The sequence below is a fragment of the Pangasianodon hypophthalmus genome, chromosome 8 (genome assembly GCF_027358585.1).
Source record: "Pangasianodon hypophthalmus isolate fPanHyp1 chromosome 8, fPanHyp1.pri, whole genome shotgun sequence".
Taxonomy (NCBI): domain Eukaryota; kingdom Metazoa; phylum Chordata; class Actinopteri; order Siluriformes; family Pangasiidae; genus Pangasianodon; species Pangasianodon hypophthalmus.
In genome coordinates, this window is record NC_069717.1 from 15,438,756 (window position 1) to 15,455,016 (window position 16,261).

A 16,261-nucleotide genomic window follows, 5' to 3' on the forward strand; every position below is an offset into this window, starting at 1 on the left:
CAAAAACATACTGATGCATGTTTACTGGAAATAAATGGCATACCAATACCAAATCAGTAAAAACATACAATATCAGCTTTCAATCTTCTGGCACATTCTGACTGAAGGTGCTGTTATTTTATATTTTAATTCATCACTCAGAGTTGATGTCCTTGCATTGTGTCCCCTGCTAAGACACACAGAAGCAAGGACATGTTTTGTACTTAAGACTGAGATCCACAATTCATCTGTGTGTGCTACAGTATAATTCCTTTAAAAAATATTGTATTAACATATTCTTTCATGATAGTGAAGAAGCACCAGGACACAAACCTTCTAGGAAAAATAGGAACTGCATACTTTTTATTATCTGTCAGATCTCGATCAGGACATGACCGACTCAAGCCTCAGCTGCAGTGTTTGCTGAAATGATGACAAGACAACATGAATATTGTCTGACACAAAAAAGAGAGAGAGATGAAAAAAGTGCCCTAGAGTCAAAATTTCCATCAAATCTTCTGACATACGCATCAGAAAAAAGGCTCCCTGTTCAGGTGAATGTGGTGTTTAAATAGGAAAAGCTCAGCGGGAGTATTTTTACATCACCGCAGCTCTGTATTCCCTCAGTGCACGGCAGGGTTCCTCACCATTAAGCACCTCCACCTACTCTGTCACAACCAGCCATCAACAAGAGCTCTGGAGTAAAGCGCTCTCGTTTACACTGTGCGAGAGACAGCCGTGGAGAAACGGGGGATAGAGTGATGGAAAAAGCTGCAAAAACAAGCACCTAATTTGATTAAAGTGATTCTAGTTGGCTCAGATTTCTCGGAGCTTAGCTCCAGCGTATATTTACACCTGTTAAAACGCTGTAAAAAATATCAGCGATGCAAGGGGTGTCACGCAGATATCCACATCCGTGAAATATCTGTGCAATTTCCTCCGTATACTAGGCTCCTGGGTTGCTCATGAGAGAGACAAGGGGTGGGAGGGGGTATAAAAACGAATTGCCCACATTAGTCACACGAGGTGTAATAAGAGCCCCGTCTCTTTTTAAAAGTGACAAGCATGGCCAGCAATAAAGCAAAAAAAAAGAAAAAGTGCATAGCGTAGTGCTGGTGTTATTGCTTCCTGCGAGTGCTGTTACTGCACGCTGCTATTAGAGCTCCAGCTCAGTGCCGCAGTATTAACCAGGTGCCAGAGATATTACACCAAACATGACTGGACGATCATGACCCAAGTGCAGCAGAGCATCCTCCTCTCCACTAGTCTTAAATAATGTGCAAGATCATCCATTCAGTTCAGATTTAGACATGGACTGGTGAAAGCTATTATGTTATTGCCAACTTTAGGCCTCATTTGTCAATCTTTTAATAAAGCTGTGTGGAAATGAGGATTGCATAAGCCAAACCGGACTAAAGTTTCCCGTCAGTTTACAAACGTTTTGGAAACAATGATTTTCTTTGTACTCATGTACATACACGTTGATCACCTGTATGCAAAGCACATTCCTCACACAGCTCATTTGCATTTTAGTGACGCCCACAAAACTCCATAAAAGTTCAAGTCCATAGACAGCTCGAGCATGAAATAAATGATCAGGGTAACGGCTGAAAGACAGAAGTGGAAGTAATTTTGACTCGAAATGAATAATGAGGGTACAGGCAGAAATGGAAGTTAAATTGACTCACTTCTGTGCCAATAAAAATGTGTAATAATAATAATAATAATAATAATAATAACAATAATAATAAGCATGCACTAAATATGCCGTCAGCTGAGGTATTTGTTTATGGCTTACGGCTACGCACAGACAGCCTGGCCCATCCTCCATTTATATGGCCATTTCTTTTGTCATAACTGAATAATTCGTTTTATTTGTCTTAATTTATGGGTTTGTTCTGGCTCCCTTTCTTTATTTTTCATATTCTTTAATTAATGCCAATAATATAAAATGACTTTTCACAAAATTTTCTCGATGGTAACATCATAAATACAAGCAAATTTGTTCTTGACTTTATATTACCTTTATATAAAAGCTCAGTACTCTATGCAGATGATATGATTTGAAGTCGAACTAGTTGAGGTTTATGTTAGTTTAAATTTTAGTTTAAATATGAATGTTTTTGCGAATTTATGGGATTTTTATGAATACCAAATTTCTCGTGTGTACTCACAATTTTTTACGAATAAATTCGTTTGTGTCTACTTTGATAAATGAAGCCTGCAAGTGAACTTGGAAGTGCCAGGTCTTTGCAGATCTTTTCCAACTCAGCAATGAGTGTAGTGACTGTGATAGTGCTTGTAAACGTGAAGAAAAAGCTGCTATCTTAGAAGGGTTTGATGCCAAAGAAGTGCAGTTTAAACAGGACGTATATCAAAAATGTAAGAAAAACTTCTGGGGACTCATGCGTGACCGCTCATCACATCGTACAACCGGAAGTCTGTGCATCTCAAACATACAACTTTGATAAAATGACATGTTCATGGAATCATACACTCATATCTATAGACACAATACACTGGATATAATAGAACCTTCTGGAAACAGTGTGCAGGACTACAGAAATGTATTACTGTGTCTAGTTTGACACAAAGCATTTACCGTCATATCCAGGCACTTTCATTGCTACACCCCGTGTTTCGTGAATGTCTGGAGAGTTTATGAGAAAAATAACAGAATTTATGACCGTCTATTATCCAGGGTACACTTGCTTAGCAAATACAACACTCATTTTTATTTGTCCTTCAGGACCATAGAGGAAAGTTATGAATTTTTCAGTGCAGTAAAAGATATTGCGCTATCATTTTATAGCTATTGGGAAATAATGAATTTCCCCAAGTCAATTTCTACATAGAGATACCCCATAATGCAGTCATTAAACTACTTTGTTGAAGCTAACACTAGTCCACCCACTCCTCCTGAGTGTCCATCAATTATTTCAGGTTGTAATGCTAGATATAGCATGAAAATATTCCCTGCATTCATTAATCTACAAAATCCTGTCCCAGGTAATACTGGAATTAAGAGAGAAATCCTAGTTTTGGAAGGCTGAGGCATTTCTAAATGTGTGCATAACACCTGGAAATAATAATTATACATAATAATAGTTCAGTATGTATTATGTATTCCATTTGGACAACTGCCACATAGTATTATTTTGCCAGATCAACTGTAGTACTCAAACATGCATCTGATTCTTCTCCTGAACAAGGACTTCGCTTTCATGTGCACAATGGCACTTGGTGATAGCCGAGCGAATGTGCTGCATCAATATTTATTTCCACAAAAGTGTATAATAGTATTGAGTGCAGGATGAGTGAAAAAACTATATGAGGAAAAAAATTTCGACTGAACACTGCACACATTCAGCTGCAGTATCACTGTTAAAAGAAACGACCCACACATCAGTTACAGAGATGTTACAAGTTACAGAGAAACTGGAAAGAGCAAAGTGCTGACACCTGAGACTTCTTCTATAAACGTCAAATAAATGTCTCCTAACAGAAAACTTTAGCACATTAAAGAATATATGCTTTTCTTTGTTAAACAAAAACTTTTTTTTTATTTGTTCATAATTAGCCTTAGATTAAGCAGAGCATTCAAGTCCCTGTGACTGAGCTGTTGCTATAGACACGATTACACATTAGAACACTAATATAAACCATTCTGAATTACAGCCAGAACTACAAGCTGTGCTCTTATAGAAAATTCATCAATTAATCTCTCTTCTGATGAGAGAAGTCTGCAGCACTAAGGTATAATCTAAATATCACAGGAAGGTGGATTTAATGGAACATAGAGCAGGCTAGGAGAGTGAAGATTCATATTGGCCCATTTCTGTTAGATAGATAGATAGATAGAATTTTGTCACTGCACAGTACAGGTACTCAGCAATGAAATGTAGTTTAGCATCTATATATATATACACACATTCAGGCAGCCTTTAAGAATGTCTTTGACAAAAGAAGAACGTATTGAAATCATTCTCATGGCTGAATTGGGAAGCTGTCGCAAGGCTGTGATGGACTTTAACAGGAAACATGGCAAACACATCACACACCACACTGCTGCCAAACTGGGAACCAATGTTGGGAGAGACGACTCCGTGTGTGTTTACAAAGAAATGGCAATCATGCAGAGGATGTTTTTTAAATAAAGTTACATTTTGTTAAAAAGTGTTAATTTCCCCTACGTATGGAGACTTTTGGGACACCCTGTAGTAAATAAAGAACCGCGGCTCTAGGCGGTGAATACGTGCAGTAGATACTGAGATCCTGTGATAAGCCTGGGCATGTAACTTGCCAGTAACAGGACAGTCACAGCATTTGAGGACAGATGCCCTTATCCAGAATGGTTTGTGGTCTCCATCAAAAACATCCTCACACTAGTACAAACAGACCTGTTAGAGAGGAGCTGGTACAACTAGAACAAGTCAAAGGTTTTTTTTTTTTTTTTTATATTGTTAGTGCTTATTAAGTATGTAGAGAAGAAGCATTATAAAAAGCAAAATAAAAGCAGATATACTCATATACACTCTGAGGGTGTGTGTGTGTGTGTGTTCTCTAAACAAAGACACCTGTCTGTACAAGCTTGCCTGTGAAACTTACGAACCTTGTCAAAGTGAAACTAAGATGTTTAATACAATACATTTTACAACACACATTACTGCAGGATGCTGAATTACTTAAATGTAGCTGATTAATTACAGATTAACGATGAGGTTGCACATATTTAAATGTGCACCATTTAAAGGCAGCAAACCTACTGGCATTAGTTAGAAGAAATGAACTTCATTATACTCTGTAGCACAGTAGCTGATGCCTGACTGCACTGTGGATTTATGAAACACTTGTCTGTTGCTGGTGCAATGTCTTTAGCAGAGGACTGAAGTCTTAAAAGTCTCCCATGTCTACACAATGCCTCCTAGACTTGGCTCTTCGGTGCACATTCCTAGAAGCACAGTACTACATTTTAAGACTGACAGACGCCAAGCTCTCGCTCATATAACAACTCAAGTGTGACAGAAACTGGACTTGTGAACAATGTGTTTAAGTAACGAGCTGTCATAGTTGCTCAGAATGGATATTTTAACTACTGAAATTTCTACACAGAAGGCTTTCATAAGTTGAAGTGATGTGTGAAATGCGTAATTCCACAGCTCAAATGATCACAAGAGATATTCCTGTATGAACATGTTGGGGAGAAAAAAGATTCCCAAACAAGATAAGATGGTAATGTAGCCAATTTAACACAAATACAATTGCAGTGATGCACAAATGGATTGAAAATAAAGTAATGGAAATAAACCTGACAAAAACGAACATGTTTGGTGGTGTTGGGTGGCAGTCTAGTCCAATATTTACACCTGAAGACCAGAGTTCAGTAAGCTGAGGAACACTCTGTAATTTCATTTTTGCTAAAGAATTTGGACTTCTTTTTGTCATGATTTAAATATACATAGTCAATGTAGATCTGTTTCATTAAAATTTAAACAAGCGTGGTAACTATATTACCATTACTTATGGTCTGTTCATGCTGAAGTTTAAGGTTTGTTAATTGTTAGGTATTGCAGAAAACAATGTTAGTTATGGACGCATTAATGTAAAGCATTACCGAATTATTTTCTCATAGCAAACATAAAAGCAGGTTCGTTTTCCCTGCATTAGCCTATCCATTTGAAGATTAATCTGGCACAAGAAAGGCTGTTGAAATCTATGCATGATTGCACAAGAAGCTTTTCTTTAATTTTATACAGTAAAACTGACTGAATGAATACAGTGTCCTTTTAACACGTATTAATTGAATTAAAGCACCATAAGTTTAAATGAGCTTTAAAGAGTAAGAAAATACATTAATTATTTCCCAGAGTGAAAAATATAAAAGATGTACCCTTATAGGTATAACCCTGGTGACCAGCTAAGGTACAGAAAGTGTTTATGCTGTTTTTTTTTTTTGTTTGTTTGTTTGTTTGTTTGTTTTCCCCCCAAGTTAAATCCTATTCTAATTACAGCAAATGTTACAGGTAAGGAGTAAAAAGGGAGTAGTACATTTGCCTTCATCTACTGCTACCTCTGCTTGTATGTGTGTTGGTTTACTTCAGTAAGAAACAGTGAAGCTCTGGCACTAACACGCTGAACAGAGAGAAAGCACTCTGCCTACGGCTAGAGGCTAGCATGTCTTACAGGCGCTGAGGAAGTGAAAAGCAATCCATCATGGTCTTTTACACTTAGTGTAACAACCTCAGATGAGAGAGGAGGGAAGGAGAAATGAATAAAGAGAGGTAAATAGAAAAACAGATAAAGGATAGAGGTGGGAGAGACAGTGTGTGTGTGAGTGTGTGTGTGTGTGTGTGTGTGAGAGAGAGAGAGAGAGAGAGAGAGAGAAATTCTTGTGTGTTGCATCTTTGCAGACAGACACACAGAGAACGGTTCTCCTCCTTTCATTCACTGACAGAGTGGTGATCACCTCTTATCGGACTCTACTAAGACAGCCAGATTACACGTCCAGTCTTTTCTCTTCTCTGCACTCACAATGCTGATGGCACACACAGACACACACACTGCAGTTTTACCCACCATTTACACACTCACTCATTCTCTCTCTCTCTTGCACACACACACGCGCACACACAGAGGCCAGAGAGAGAAAGCAGTAGAAAATTGGGAAAAGTGAACCAGGACGCAATAATGGCTGGTTGCAAAAAGATTAAGACTCTCATAAAAGAGGGCATGGAGGAGCAGCACAGGGTTGTGTGGAAATGATATTCTCATTCTAATTAATCTGGCTGTCTCAGAGGATGCACAGTGCCAAGTATGATGTCATTATTACTGTGGCACCACTTCTTTCCACTTAGAGACAGATGCTGCCTTTAACTGTCCGAGACGTTAACAGAGACACACCCTATGCTCTTGTAATGGATTTATTGTTAGGTACGAGTGTATACAGTGAACTCTGGCTATCAACAGTTTGCTAAAATATAAGGGTCCTCAGATTGTCAGAGCTGGGAGACAGGTGTTACCGAGAGTTTAGTGATGGTCTGGGAAAACCAATCAGATGTCAGTTCTGGAAAGTGAAGAAAAAAAATGTTTGGACCAAAATTAGAGTTTTCTCCCAGTAATATACTATGACATCTCTAATTTGATAAAAACATTAATATATTTTACTAAAATGATGTGGAAACATTTTTATTTAGGTTACTTTCTTACCGTGCAAAGATCATGTTTTGGAAGGAGCCAGTTATGCACTCAGTATGTCCAAACATGTCTAAAAGCTGGCTAGCTAAGTGTGATTTTTGCACGAATTGATCAGAATTTTGGAGAGTTACACAGCATGAAACAGTTGTCAAAATATGTGTGATGCTCTTGCACCATCACATGATCATTAAAACAAAGAAGAGAGTTTATACACCCCTTAAACATTTCAACCAATAAAGCTTTCAAATATTTAAAATACCTACTAAAAAGACATTACCGATAAATTAAGTCAACAGAATAGAAGTGACTGAATTAATCACTGGGTGTATGATGAGGATCATGTTTAAATGCTGTGATTGACTTTTACCTCAGGTGATGAGACAGAGACTGACCAGCCAACCCTGAAGAGGAAAAAGATCTAATCTGATATTTTCACAGTGCAAAACAGTGCAGCTGTTCACAGCGTAGCTGTTTGTGCTGACTAGCTCGGGAGAGCAAACAGCATTTTTAACGACATTTTAATTATCATTACCATTAAAGTTATTTATATATAACTAGGATATAACTATATTTATATCCTGTTTATATATATCTAGTATATAACTATATCCTTTTTTTTTTTGGTAGAAACTTCGATTTTGTAAAATCATTTTTCACTTTCAGCCAAAATCTGAAACTGTTTTTTTTTTTAACCATTTTGGTGGAACAACCCTAAAAAATATAGCTAACTGATGTTAACTATATACTTGTGTAATGTTAGTCAAAAATCAAAAGTCAAAAATATAAGGTATATGGGCACCTGACCATCACACCCATATGCGCTTTCTGAACATCTCACTCCAGATTTAGTCTCCTTCCCTTTGCTGTTATAATAACCTCATAACCTCATCACCCTTATAGATGATGCTGACCATTAAGGTGATTTCCCACTGTAAACTTACACACCTCTTTAATATCTGTTAGTAATGTTGTTTTTCCATAAGTGGTTTGTAAATGCAGAAGGAGGCAGCAGGCTTGTGAGATCATCTGCAATACGCTGTGTCCTATCGTGTCCCTATCATTGACTGATGACAGTCATGGCTTTGGAGAAGTGAAGGCTGCAGCAACAGTGAGGAAGGAAAACAAGGGGGTGTGGCCAGACATATGCAGTGTGTCATGTACAGGTTATGTGATTAAAAAAAAAAAAATACCAGAAGCTGGCTACAAGTGGGCTAAAATGAAGTGAAACTGAAGTCGTGATTATAAATAAAACTAACAAGTTATTAGCCGTAACTAAGCTCATTATAAAATTGAAATAAAATTATATAAACTACGGGTGCGTGTAGTCTGTGGTGAACAGCAGCAGAGGAACTTATTGAATTCTGGTAGAGCTAAGTGGCCCTGATGAACAACATGTTGTTTTACTTTCGTAATTTCAGACCCTGTTCATGTTTTGTGAATGGAGACATTCACAGCTTTATCTGTTTGGCAAGCACAGACAAGGGAAGCTAAGATGCATCAGATAAAAACATTTTGTTACTCTGCTCCAAACTCAGGCAGCATATGCCATTAAGGTTCATACAGAAGTATAAAATAGGCTAAAAGAAACTATATATTACGAGATACAACACAATTTATTTTTGCCGATTTTAAAGCTGCAGATGCCTCTTTTTCCAAGAGACATTTAGAAGGACTGACTTGATAGCCATCGGGATAATTGGAATCTTGCAAGTGGAATGGAATTTTTACTTTTTTAACTTTAAAACAATTATATAAAATGTTAACTTTACCTGTGGTTGAAATACATACCAAAAGAGAAACATACAGTAGTTCAGTCCAGGGCAGTCTGCAGTTTTCAGAACTACTTTTTTGAAAAAATGTCAAAATCTGACCATGTGAAGGGTTTTCCCTGCCACCACACACAAACTATGTGCAGCTACACAGTGTAGTAATAATAAGATCTGGCACAGTAATAATAGCAAAACAGGATGCATGCTCCTCTGATTACAGAGACTCTGGATGTTTGCCAAGCATGTGAAAATTTTTTTTTTTATATCACCCAGGCTTTTCCTTATAAACAGTGCTATCATTGCTACAGTAAAACAAAGCTTACAAATGTATTTTGCATTTGCATGCAGATTGCTCTTCACACAGTCTCCTGAACACGTGACAGTTTGATTAATATCTCATGAACTTTACGTACAAAAGTTATACATGATCTGTGTTAATACATTAACATTATTAACCGTGATTAAACAGTCAATGCTTTAACCAGATCCGGGAGGAGGCACGGCAAAAAAAAAGAAAAAAAAGAAAAAAAAAAACAACTTCGTTTTCTTTCTCACGTTCAGAAACAGGGGCAGAGCATAGCTTTCCTTGTATATACAGTCTGAGACCACATTAAAAATCTAGGACTATTCTCCATTTAAAATTGGAAATAAACTGAAGGTTTTAGAATTTTTAAATAATTAAAACCAACAAAGCAAATAGTGAATATTCTGAATATTTAATATTCAGGATTCTGCATTAATTCTAGTTCCTTATTTAAATGTAAGCAAATTTGTGATATTGACCATGTTAACTACTTTGTACAAAAGGTCAGATTTTCCTCATGCCTAATCTCTATTGAAGCATGTGTTCAGATGACACTTCGACGGATTTGAACTAAAATGGATCATAAGTCACACGTGCTAAAATGAGCTCAGATGACACTGCTCCCCTCCATATGCCTGAAAATACTTAAGAAAATACTTAAATACTACAAATAACCCTGAGATAGAGGCAAATGCCACTGTGTATAATAACACAGGCTAACTTACTTCCTTTCATCAATGCTTCACTACTGCAAAGACATTTTGTCACAGCAGTGGGATTTCTTTTACTGCTAGATTTAGAAAAGCAGGCCAATCAGAAGAGATGATCTGGCAAGAGGATGCAGCTTCTAGATATAATATACTTCCTTGTCAATGAATGCATGAAACGACAAACAAGTATTTGCAAATGCATTTCAAGGACCTTTAGTTAATTCTTGTGAATTATTCAGAAAAAAATGAATGCTCAGTTAGTGTAAGCAGTGGCTCCACTCCATCATTTGGAAAATGGTACACTATTGCTAGCGATGGAACAAATGTCCTTTTTTCTCTCCATTAGCAAGACGAGTAGAGCAGCCTCCATCAAGGCCAGGCTGTAATCTTCTGTTGGCAGTCTTTTTTTGTCTCAGACTCTTTTGTTTGCCTTTCAAAGAAAAGGGACTCCCTTCATGCTCACAAAGAGAACAGCAATTTTCTTTTTCAGTCACGAGTACAGTAAAATCAAAGCTTGCACCGAGGCAGGAGCCCTTTTAGCACTGTCATCAAAATATTGCCATAGTTTGCCGTCGTTTCTTGTTATCCTTCTGAAGCTAGTTCTAACGGAGGGGAAGAGATCTATAAGGAGCATAGGAAACCAGCTTTGCCTTCTCAGGGGAGAACAAAGAGCAGAAGTGGCCTGGACCTGAAACTAAGTGCGATGCTGATGTGGAACACAATAGAATGCACCATGAAAATTGGTTATTTAACCCTAGCTGAGCATTAGGCACGCAAGGAGTACAGAGAGACGCCTTTCTGTAATCCACCATAACTTGAAGGAACAGAGAATAGTCGAATGTGTAATAGTGATCTGCATTATGCCATGCAATACCAAACGGCTCATTCAAATACTGAGGAACAATACATAATTATGTGGTTATGTAGACAATGTACTGGTTTTATGTAAGGTGTATATCTGCTTCCCACAGAAAAACCTGAGTTTTATACTCTATCTAGCACTGGAAAAACAATTTAAGACTCCCAGGTTCCAGGACAGAAGTGTGCTCTGCATATTGATTACATCCACATCACAGGCTAAACGGAATATCACAGACAAATCAGACTCTGACAGTGCAATCTGCACGTAGTATCACCCACAGATGAATCATTGTTCTCTCAGTAAATGTCATCTCAAGGTCAGTGCAATTCATCCCGACTCGTCACTGTGAGCTTGATACGGTCCACTTTTTCAGCTCATCGCAAACAGGTTGTACTGCAGATCCACATAAGGGGCTTATGGAAAACAGCTCAGACTCACTTGAAGTCACTTGAGACTCATGAATACTTACTGAGAGCTTCACGTCTAGCAGCAGACCGCAAAAGAGAGCAGCAGCATAACTAAGCTCTCAGTCTCTTTCATGGGAACTCAGCAAAGAAAGCAGAAAAAGAAAATATTCGAACCTTTGGAGTCTAATGGTCAAAGTCCTGTGGTGGATAGCATGCTACATTGCTACATTGGTGTAAACTGTAAAACCCAGCCAAAGTTGTGAAATCTTGAGCGTGTTGTCAGTATAAGTACCATCTCGCCCCCTTAAATAAACATTTATAGCCATGGGGCAGCATGTGTGTTACTCCTGTCTGTTTCTTTGAAAGATTTCAGTGAAGTAAGTACATTTCATGGCCAATCTATAGCAAGCTGTTCAGTGGCTCAACTGTACATAATGGCAGAAATTTCATGTGAATGTCACACTTTCCAAGACTAATTAGACGCAAATATCCAGAAAATGTGATACAGAAAAAAATACAAGAAAAACATTAACTTGTCAAAAGCAATATAGAAATGAATCAATATTACTTCAAGGAGAAAGAAAGAAAATGCAAAATTGTAAAATTGCATTTCTGTTAACTAGTTCATCAAAGCTTTGCTGGAAATTCAAGAATCACTCAATAAGACAAACAGACGTATTCGCTAGGCCTTCAAAGGAGGTGTATTGTTTAACAAAAGTCTGAGCCCAGTAAGAATATGGGTTCTTCTTAAAAGCCTATATCAGGTATCCTCGATTAATCTTGCATAAGTGGTCAAAAAGGCTAAACTAAGAGGTATTTAATATACATTCCAGGATGTCGTTAGTGTACTGTTTTGATCTTGTGGCCATTCATCAAGATGCGGAACTGTGGGCTTGCAGCAGTCTGGGATACAGGGGTCGATGGTGGACTGAAGCGATTATAGTCAGGATTAGTTCTGCTGAGATAAAACAAATGGCTAAGAGGCCCTGGAGCGAGTCTACACATTAGCGTGGTGCTTATATATAATTACCTTAAGTGGGCTGAAAATACATTAGGTCAGGTATCTGAGCTTACTCAAGGGAGATGCGAGGAATTTCAGCCATTTATAGCCTTGTATTCTGTTATAAAGGCCTTTTACTACACTGAGTATAAACCTGCAACTTCTTGAGGACACTATGTTCCAAAAATGATACTGTTAAGAGCTACGATCTTTGCACCATCACCTATGCTAAATGTAATATACAATGAATAAACTCATAAGTGCGCCTTTGGGAAAAAACTATAAGGTCACCTTAAGGACAGTGAACCAGAATCTTATTAAAAGTGTAGCACTACTTGTATATACACTATATGGCCAAAGGTTTGTGGACACCTGGCCATTACACATGTGGATCTTCCCTAAACAGTCGCCATAAAGTTGGAAGCACACAATTGTATAGAATGTCTTTGCATGCTGCAGAATTGCAATTTCCATTCACTGGAACTAAGAGGCCCAAACCTGTTCCAGCATGACAATGCCCCTGTGCATAAAGCAAGGTCCATGAGGACATGATTTGCCAAAGTTGGAGTGGAAGAACTCGAGTAGCCTGCACAGAGCTCTGACCTCAACTCCACTGAACACTTCTGGGATGAACTGGAACAGTGACTGTACCCCAGGCCTCCTCGCCCGATATCAGTGCCTAATCTCACTAATGCTCTGGTGGCTAAATGGGCAAATCCCTACAGCCACGCTCCAAAATCTAGTAGAAAGTTTTCCCAGAAGAGTGGAAGTTATTATAACAGCAAAGGGAGAAATAAATCTGGAATGACATGTTCAACAAGAACACATGGGTGTGATGGTGATGTGTCCTTTGATTTGTCCCTCTGGAACAGAGGAGTTCCCTTTCAGATAGGGTTCCAGACTAAAAATTCCTAACTATCCAAAGAACTCTTTAGGAACCATTAAAAAACAAGCATGTAAATATGTGATGCAGTGGACAGCATTGCAGCCTCGCAGCGTCAAGGTCCCCAGCTCAATCCTGAGCTCAGGTTACTGTTTGTGTTCTCCCTGTGTTCATGTGGATTTCCTCTGGGTTCTCTGGTTCCCCTCACCTCCAAAAAAACATGCAGCTAGGCGACTTGGTTATGGTAAACTGCCCCTAGACGTGAACGAATATGCGATGGACTGACATCCCATCCATCCTCGGCAGGCTCTGGTTACTGCAGATGAAGGAATGAATGTATGTGAATATGTGCATGTTATGCTATTACCTTTCACTATCACAAGATGTTTAACCTCACTGGTGCACAGTATTTAGATACAAACTAAAGTCAAAGAAGTTAGTTATCACTTATAAGACAGAAAAAATGCAGCTTGTTGCTGAGAAACTGTGAAACGCAAAGTCCTCTACACTAAGAGTTTCCCGTAGTGGAAAATTTAATGGAATAGCATTGTCTGACAGCATTGCTGACACTGGAGACTCCTTCCATAAATGTTAAATAAAAATGTCCTTAAAGAAAGCTTCACCACATCAACAATTATATGTTTTTCTTTGTTAAATAAAACATTTTTAAAATCCATTTATTATTAGCCTTATGTTATGTGGATGAACGTCCCTGTAAATGAGCTCTCACTATAGAAATGATAAAGTATTAATATACACCTTAGATTGGACTTCAAACTGTAATTAGAGCTGCTCTTATAGACAATCTTAAAGAAAAACTGACCAATTAGCTCAGAGAATTCAAGAGTGCTGTAGCATAAAACTAATTTATCTACCAGGCGCACAAAATAAAATAGCGCCATCCGACCTCTGCAACTGATTCAGAAAGTTCTCCCACACCACCCCATTGCTATGCTCCCTCCAGTGGCTTCCTGTAGCTGCCTGCATCAGATTTAAAACACTGATGCTTGCTTACAAACCCAAAAACGAACCAGCACCCACTTATCTCAAAGCCCTTATCACACCCAGCACTGCACCACGCTCCCTCCGATCCTCTAGCACTGCTCAACTGGTCCCACCATCTCTCAGGGTACAAGGAAGGCATGCATCGAGACTCTCCTCTGTTCTGGCACCAAGGTGGTGGATTGAACTTCCCCTAGATGTCCGAACGGCTGAGTCACTGGCAGTCTTCAAACGACGTCTAAAGACTTACCTCTTCCTAAAGTACTTAAATTAGCACTTTATTATTAAAAAAAAACACTCTTGTACTGTCTGAATGCTTTTTCCTTTATTACCTCCCCAACAGAGTTTTTGAACTGATGGCATTCTTAGTTTGTGACCTAGCGAACCAGTATCAGAATGTATTTATCGATAGACTTTTGTAAGTCTCTCTGGATAAGGACATCTGCCAAATGCCGTAAATGTGAATGTAAATAGTAATTGCTACCTCTCTGATAAATGAATTGAGGGTTTTTTCATTTGAGATTTGATAAGAGCTACATATATTTTCAGATTTATTTTACTCTCATTGCAAGTACATGATTTTTCTTATTAGTTTATGTAATCCAGATTACATATAGTCCATTATTAATCAGTTCTGTGCTGCTCTGTCCTTACAAAAAGTCTGTGTACATAGGTGTGCTTATAAATTACACAGCTGTATGTAAACACATACAGCTTCTTAATAGTCCTTTTCATGGGGACTTGCCATTGGTCATGTGCATACAGAGCAGGCAGGATGGTAAATACAGCAGCGGGGAATGTAGTTATTAATCATTAAACCCTCCGGCACGTACCCAAAGCCTACAAATGCCCTCATTCCACTGTTAAGTAAGGGAAGTAAAAATATAAGTACTGCAGCCAAAGTAAAAATAAAATGTACAGTAAATCAGCAATGACTAGCAGCTATATATTCAAGTCTACATATTTATTGACTGTCCACGTTTACCAAAAATTTCAGTGTGTCTGTCTTTGTTTGCCCGAGTTCTCCTCAGCTTTAATGGGTAGAGCCTGCCTGAAGTGAGCTGACAAGAGAAACAGCAATGAGAGCTTCTGCATTTACGTGCCAATAAAAACCAACCGTGTGTTTCCATTACTTCAGGACAGACACAAGCCCTCTGCGCTTGTCAGCACATTTCCATACACAACATTAACAAGACGATCCAGTCAAAATTGAAACATCGATACATGTGTTAAAAACATGTCTACTCAGTACTACTCAGTATGATGACACAGTAGTCTTTACAGTGAGATTTCCCAGGCGGAATACTGGGAGTACTGAATACCCACTCCTTATGACAACTTAAAGGTGGAATTAAAATGGCTACAATCGCTTTGGGGTGAAAAATTCAATGTGTTTTTTTGTTAGCTGGATCACTAGTCAATAGCACTGGGCTAAAGTAGAGGGACGCTGGTTAGTCACCGCTAGAAAGCAGCATGCAAATTATTATATATAATGGAGATCACTGTTTACTCCAGGGACATGCTTAAGCCAAACCAACATTATCACAGAAGAAGCACTACACCAATGAGAATGCACAAGGACACCAAGGGCTTAAATGCAAACTGTATAGAATCCTGAGATTACAGGGATAATTTTCAGTTTCTCTGAAACTGAAAAATAAAAAAAATTGAGCTTTTGCCTATACACACACTGCAATCCACAGGCATTTTTCAAATAAATGAATCTTTCCTTCATTAAAGAGAAACATTATTTTGTTGCATAACCAGTTTAATTAAGGTAAACTCTGCACCACTAAAGCTAATTAGCAGCAAGTTAACTAGAGCTCTAAGCAATTAGAGAATGAACCCAAAACTTGTCTTTCTCCGTGACAGATGGACGGGGACATACACACACACACACACACACACACACACACACAGCATTGCTTGCCATGTGAAACAGTATTTGGCAGGACAAAACAAAATATAAGTTTTAGAAAGTAAAAGAGCCAGTGTGGGTTAAGTCATGTGGCATATGTGCATTTAATGGGGCATATAATGATGGCTGATTAGACAACGATCTCTCGCGCTTACCATAGTCTGTGATCTTGCAGGAAACCAAGTACAACTCTTTGAGACTTCTTCCCTCTTTGGCAATGATTTCCACACATC

General features: G+C 38.3%; 1 protein-coding gene across 2 annotated transcripts in view; it reads right to left on the reverse strand.

Annotated features, from left to right (window-relative positions):
• Positions 1-16,261, reverse strand: part of fbxl17 (F-box and leucine-rich repeat protein 17) — a 222,970-nt gene that overhangs the window by 47,575 nt on the left and 159,134 nt on the right. For both annotated transcript variants that reach the window (XM_026916757.3, XM_026916766.3), the window contains exon 8: positions 16,184-16,260. In XM_026916757.3, the coding sequence (XP_026772558.1) occupies positions 16,184-16,260 (77 nt within the window). The remainder of the gene's footprint in view (positions 1-16,183; position 16,261) is intronic.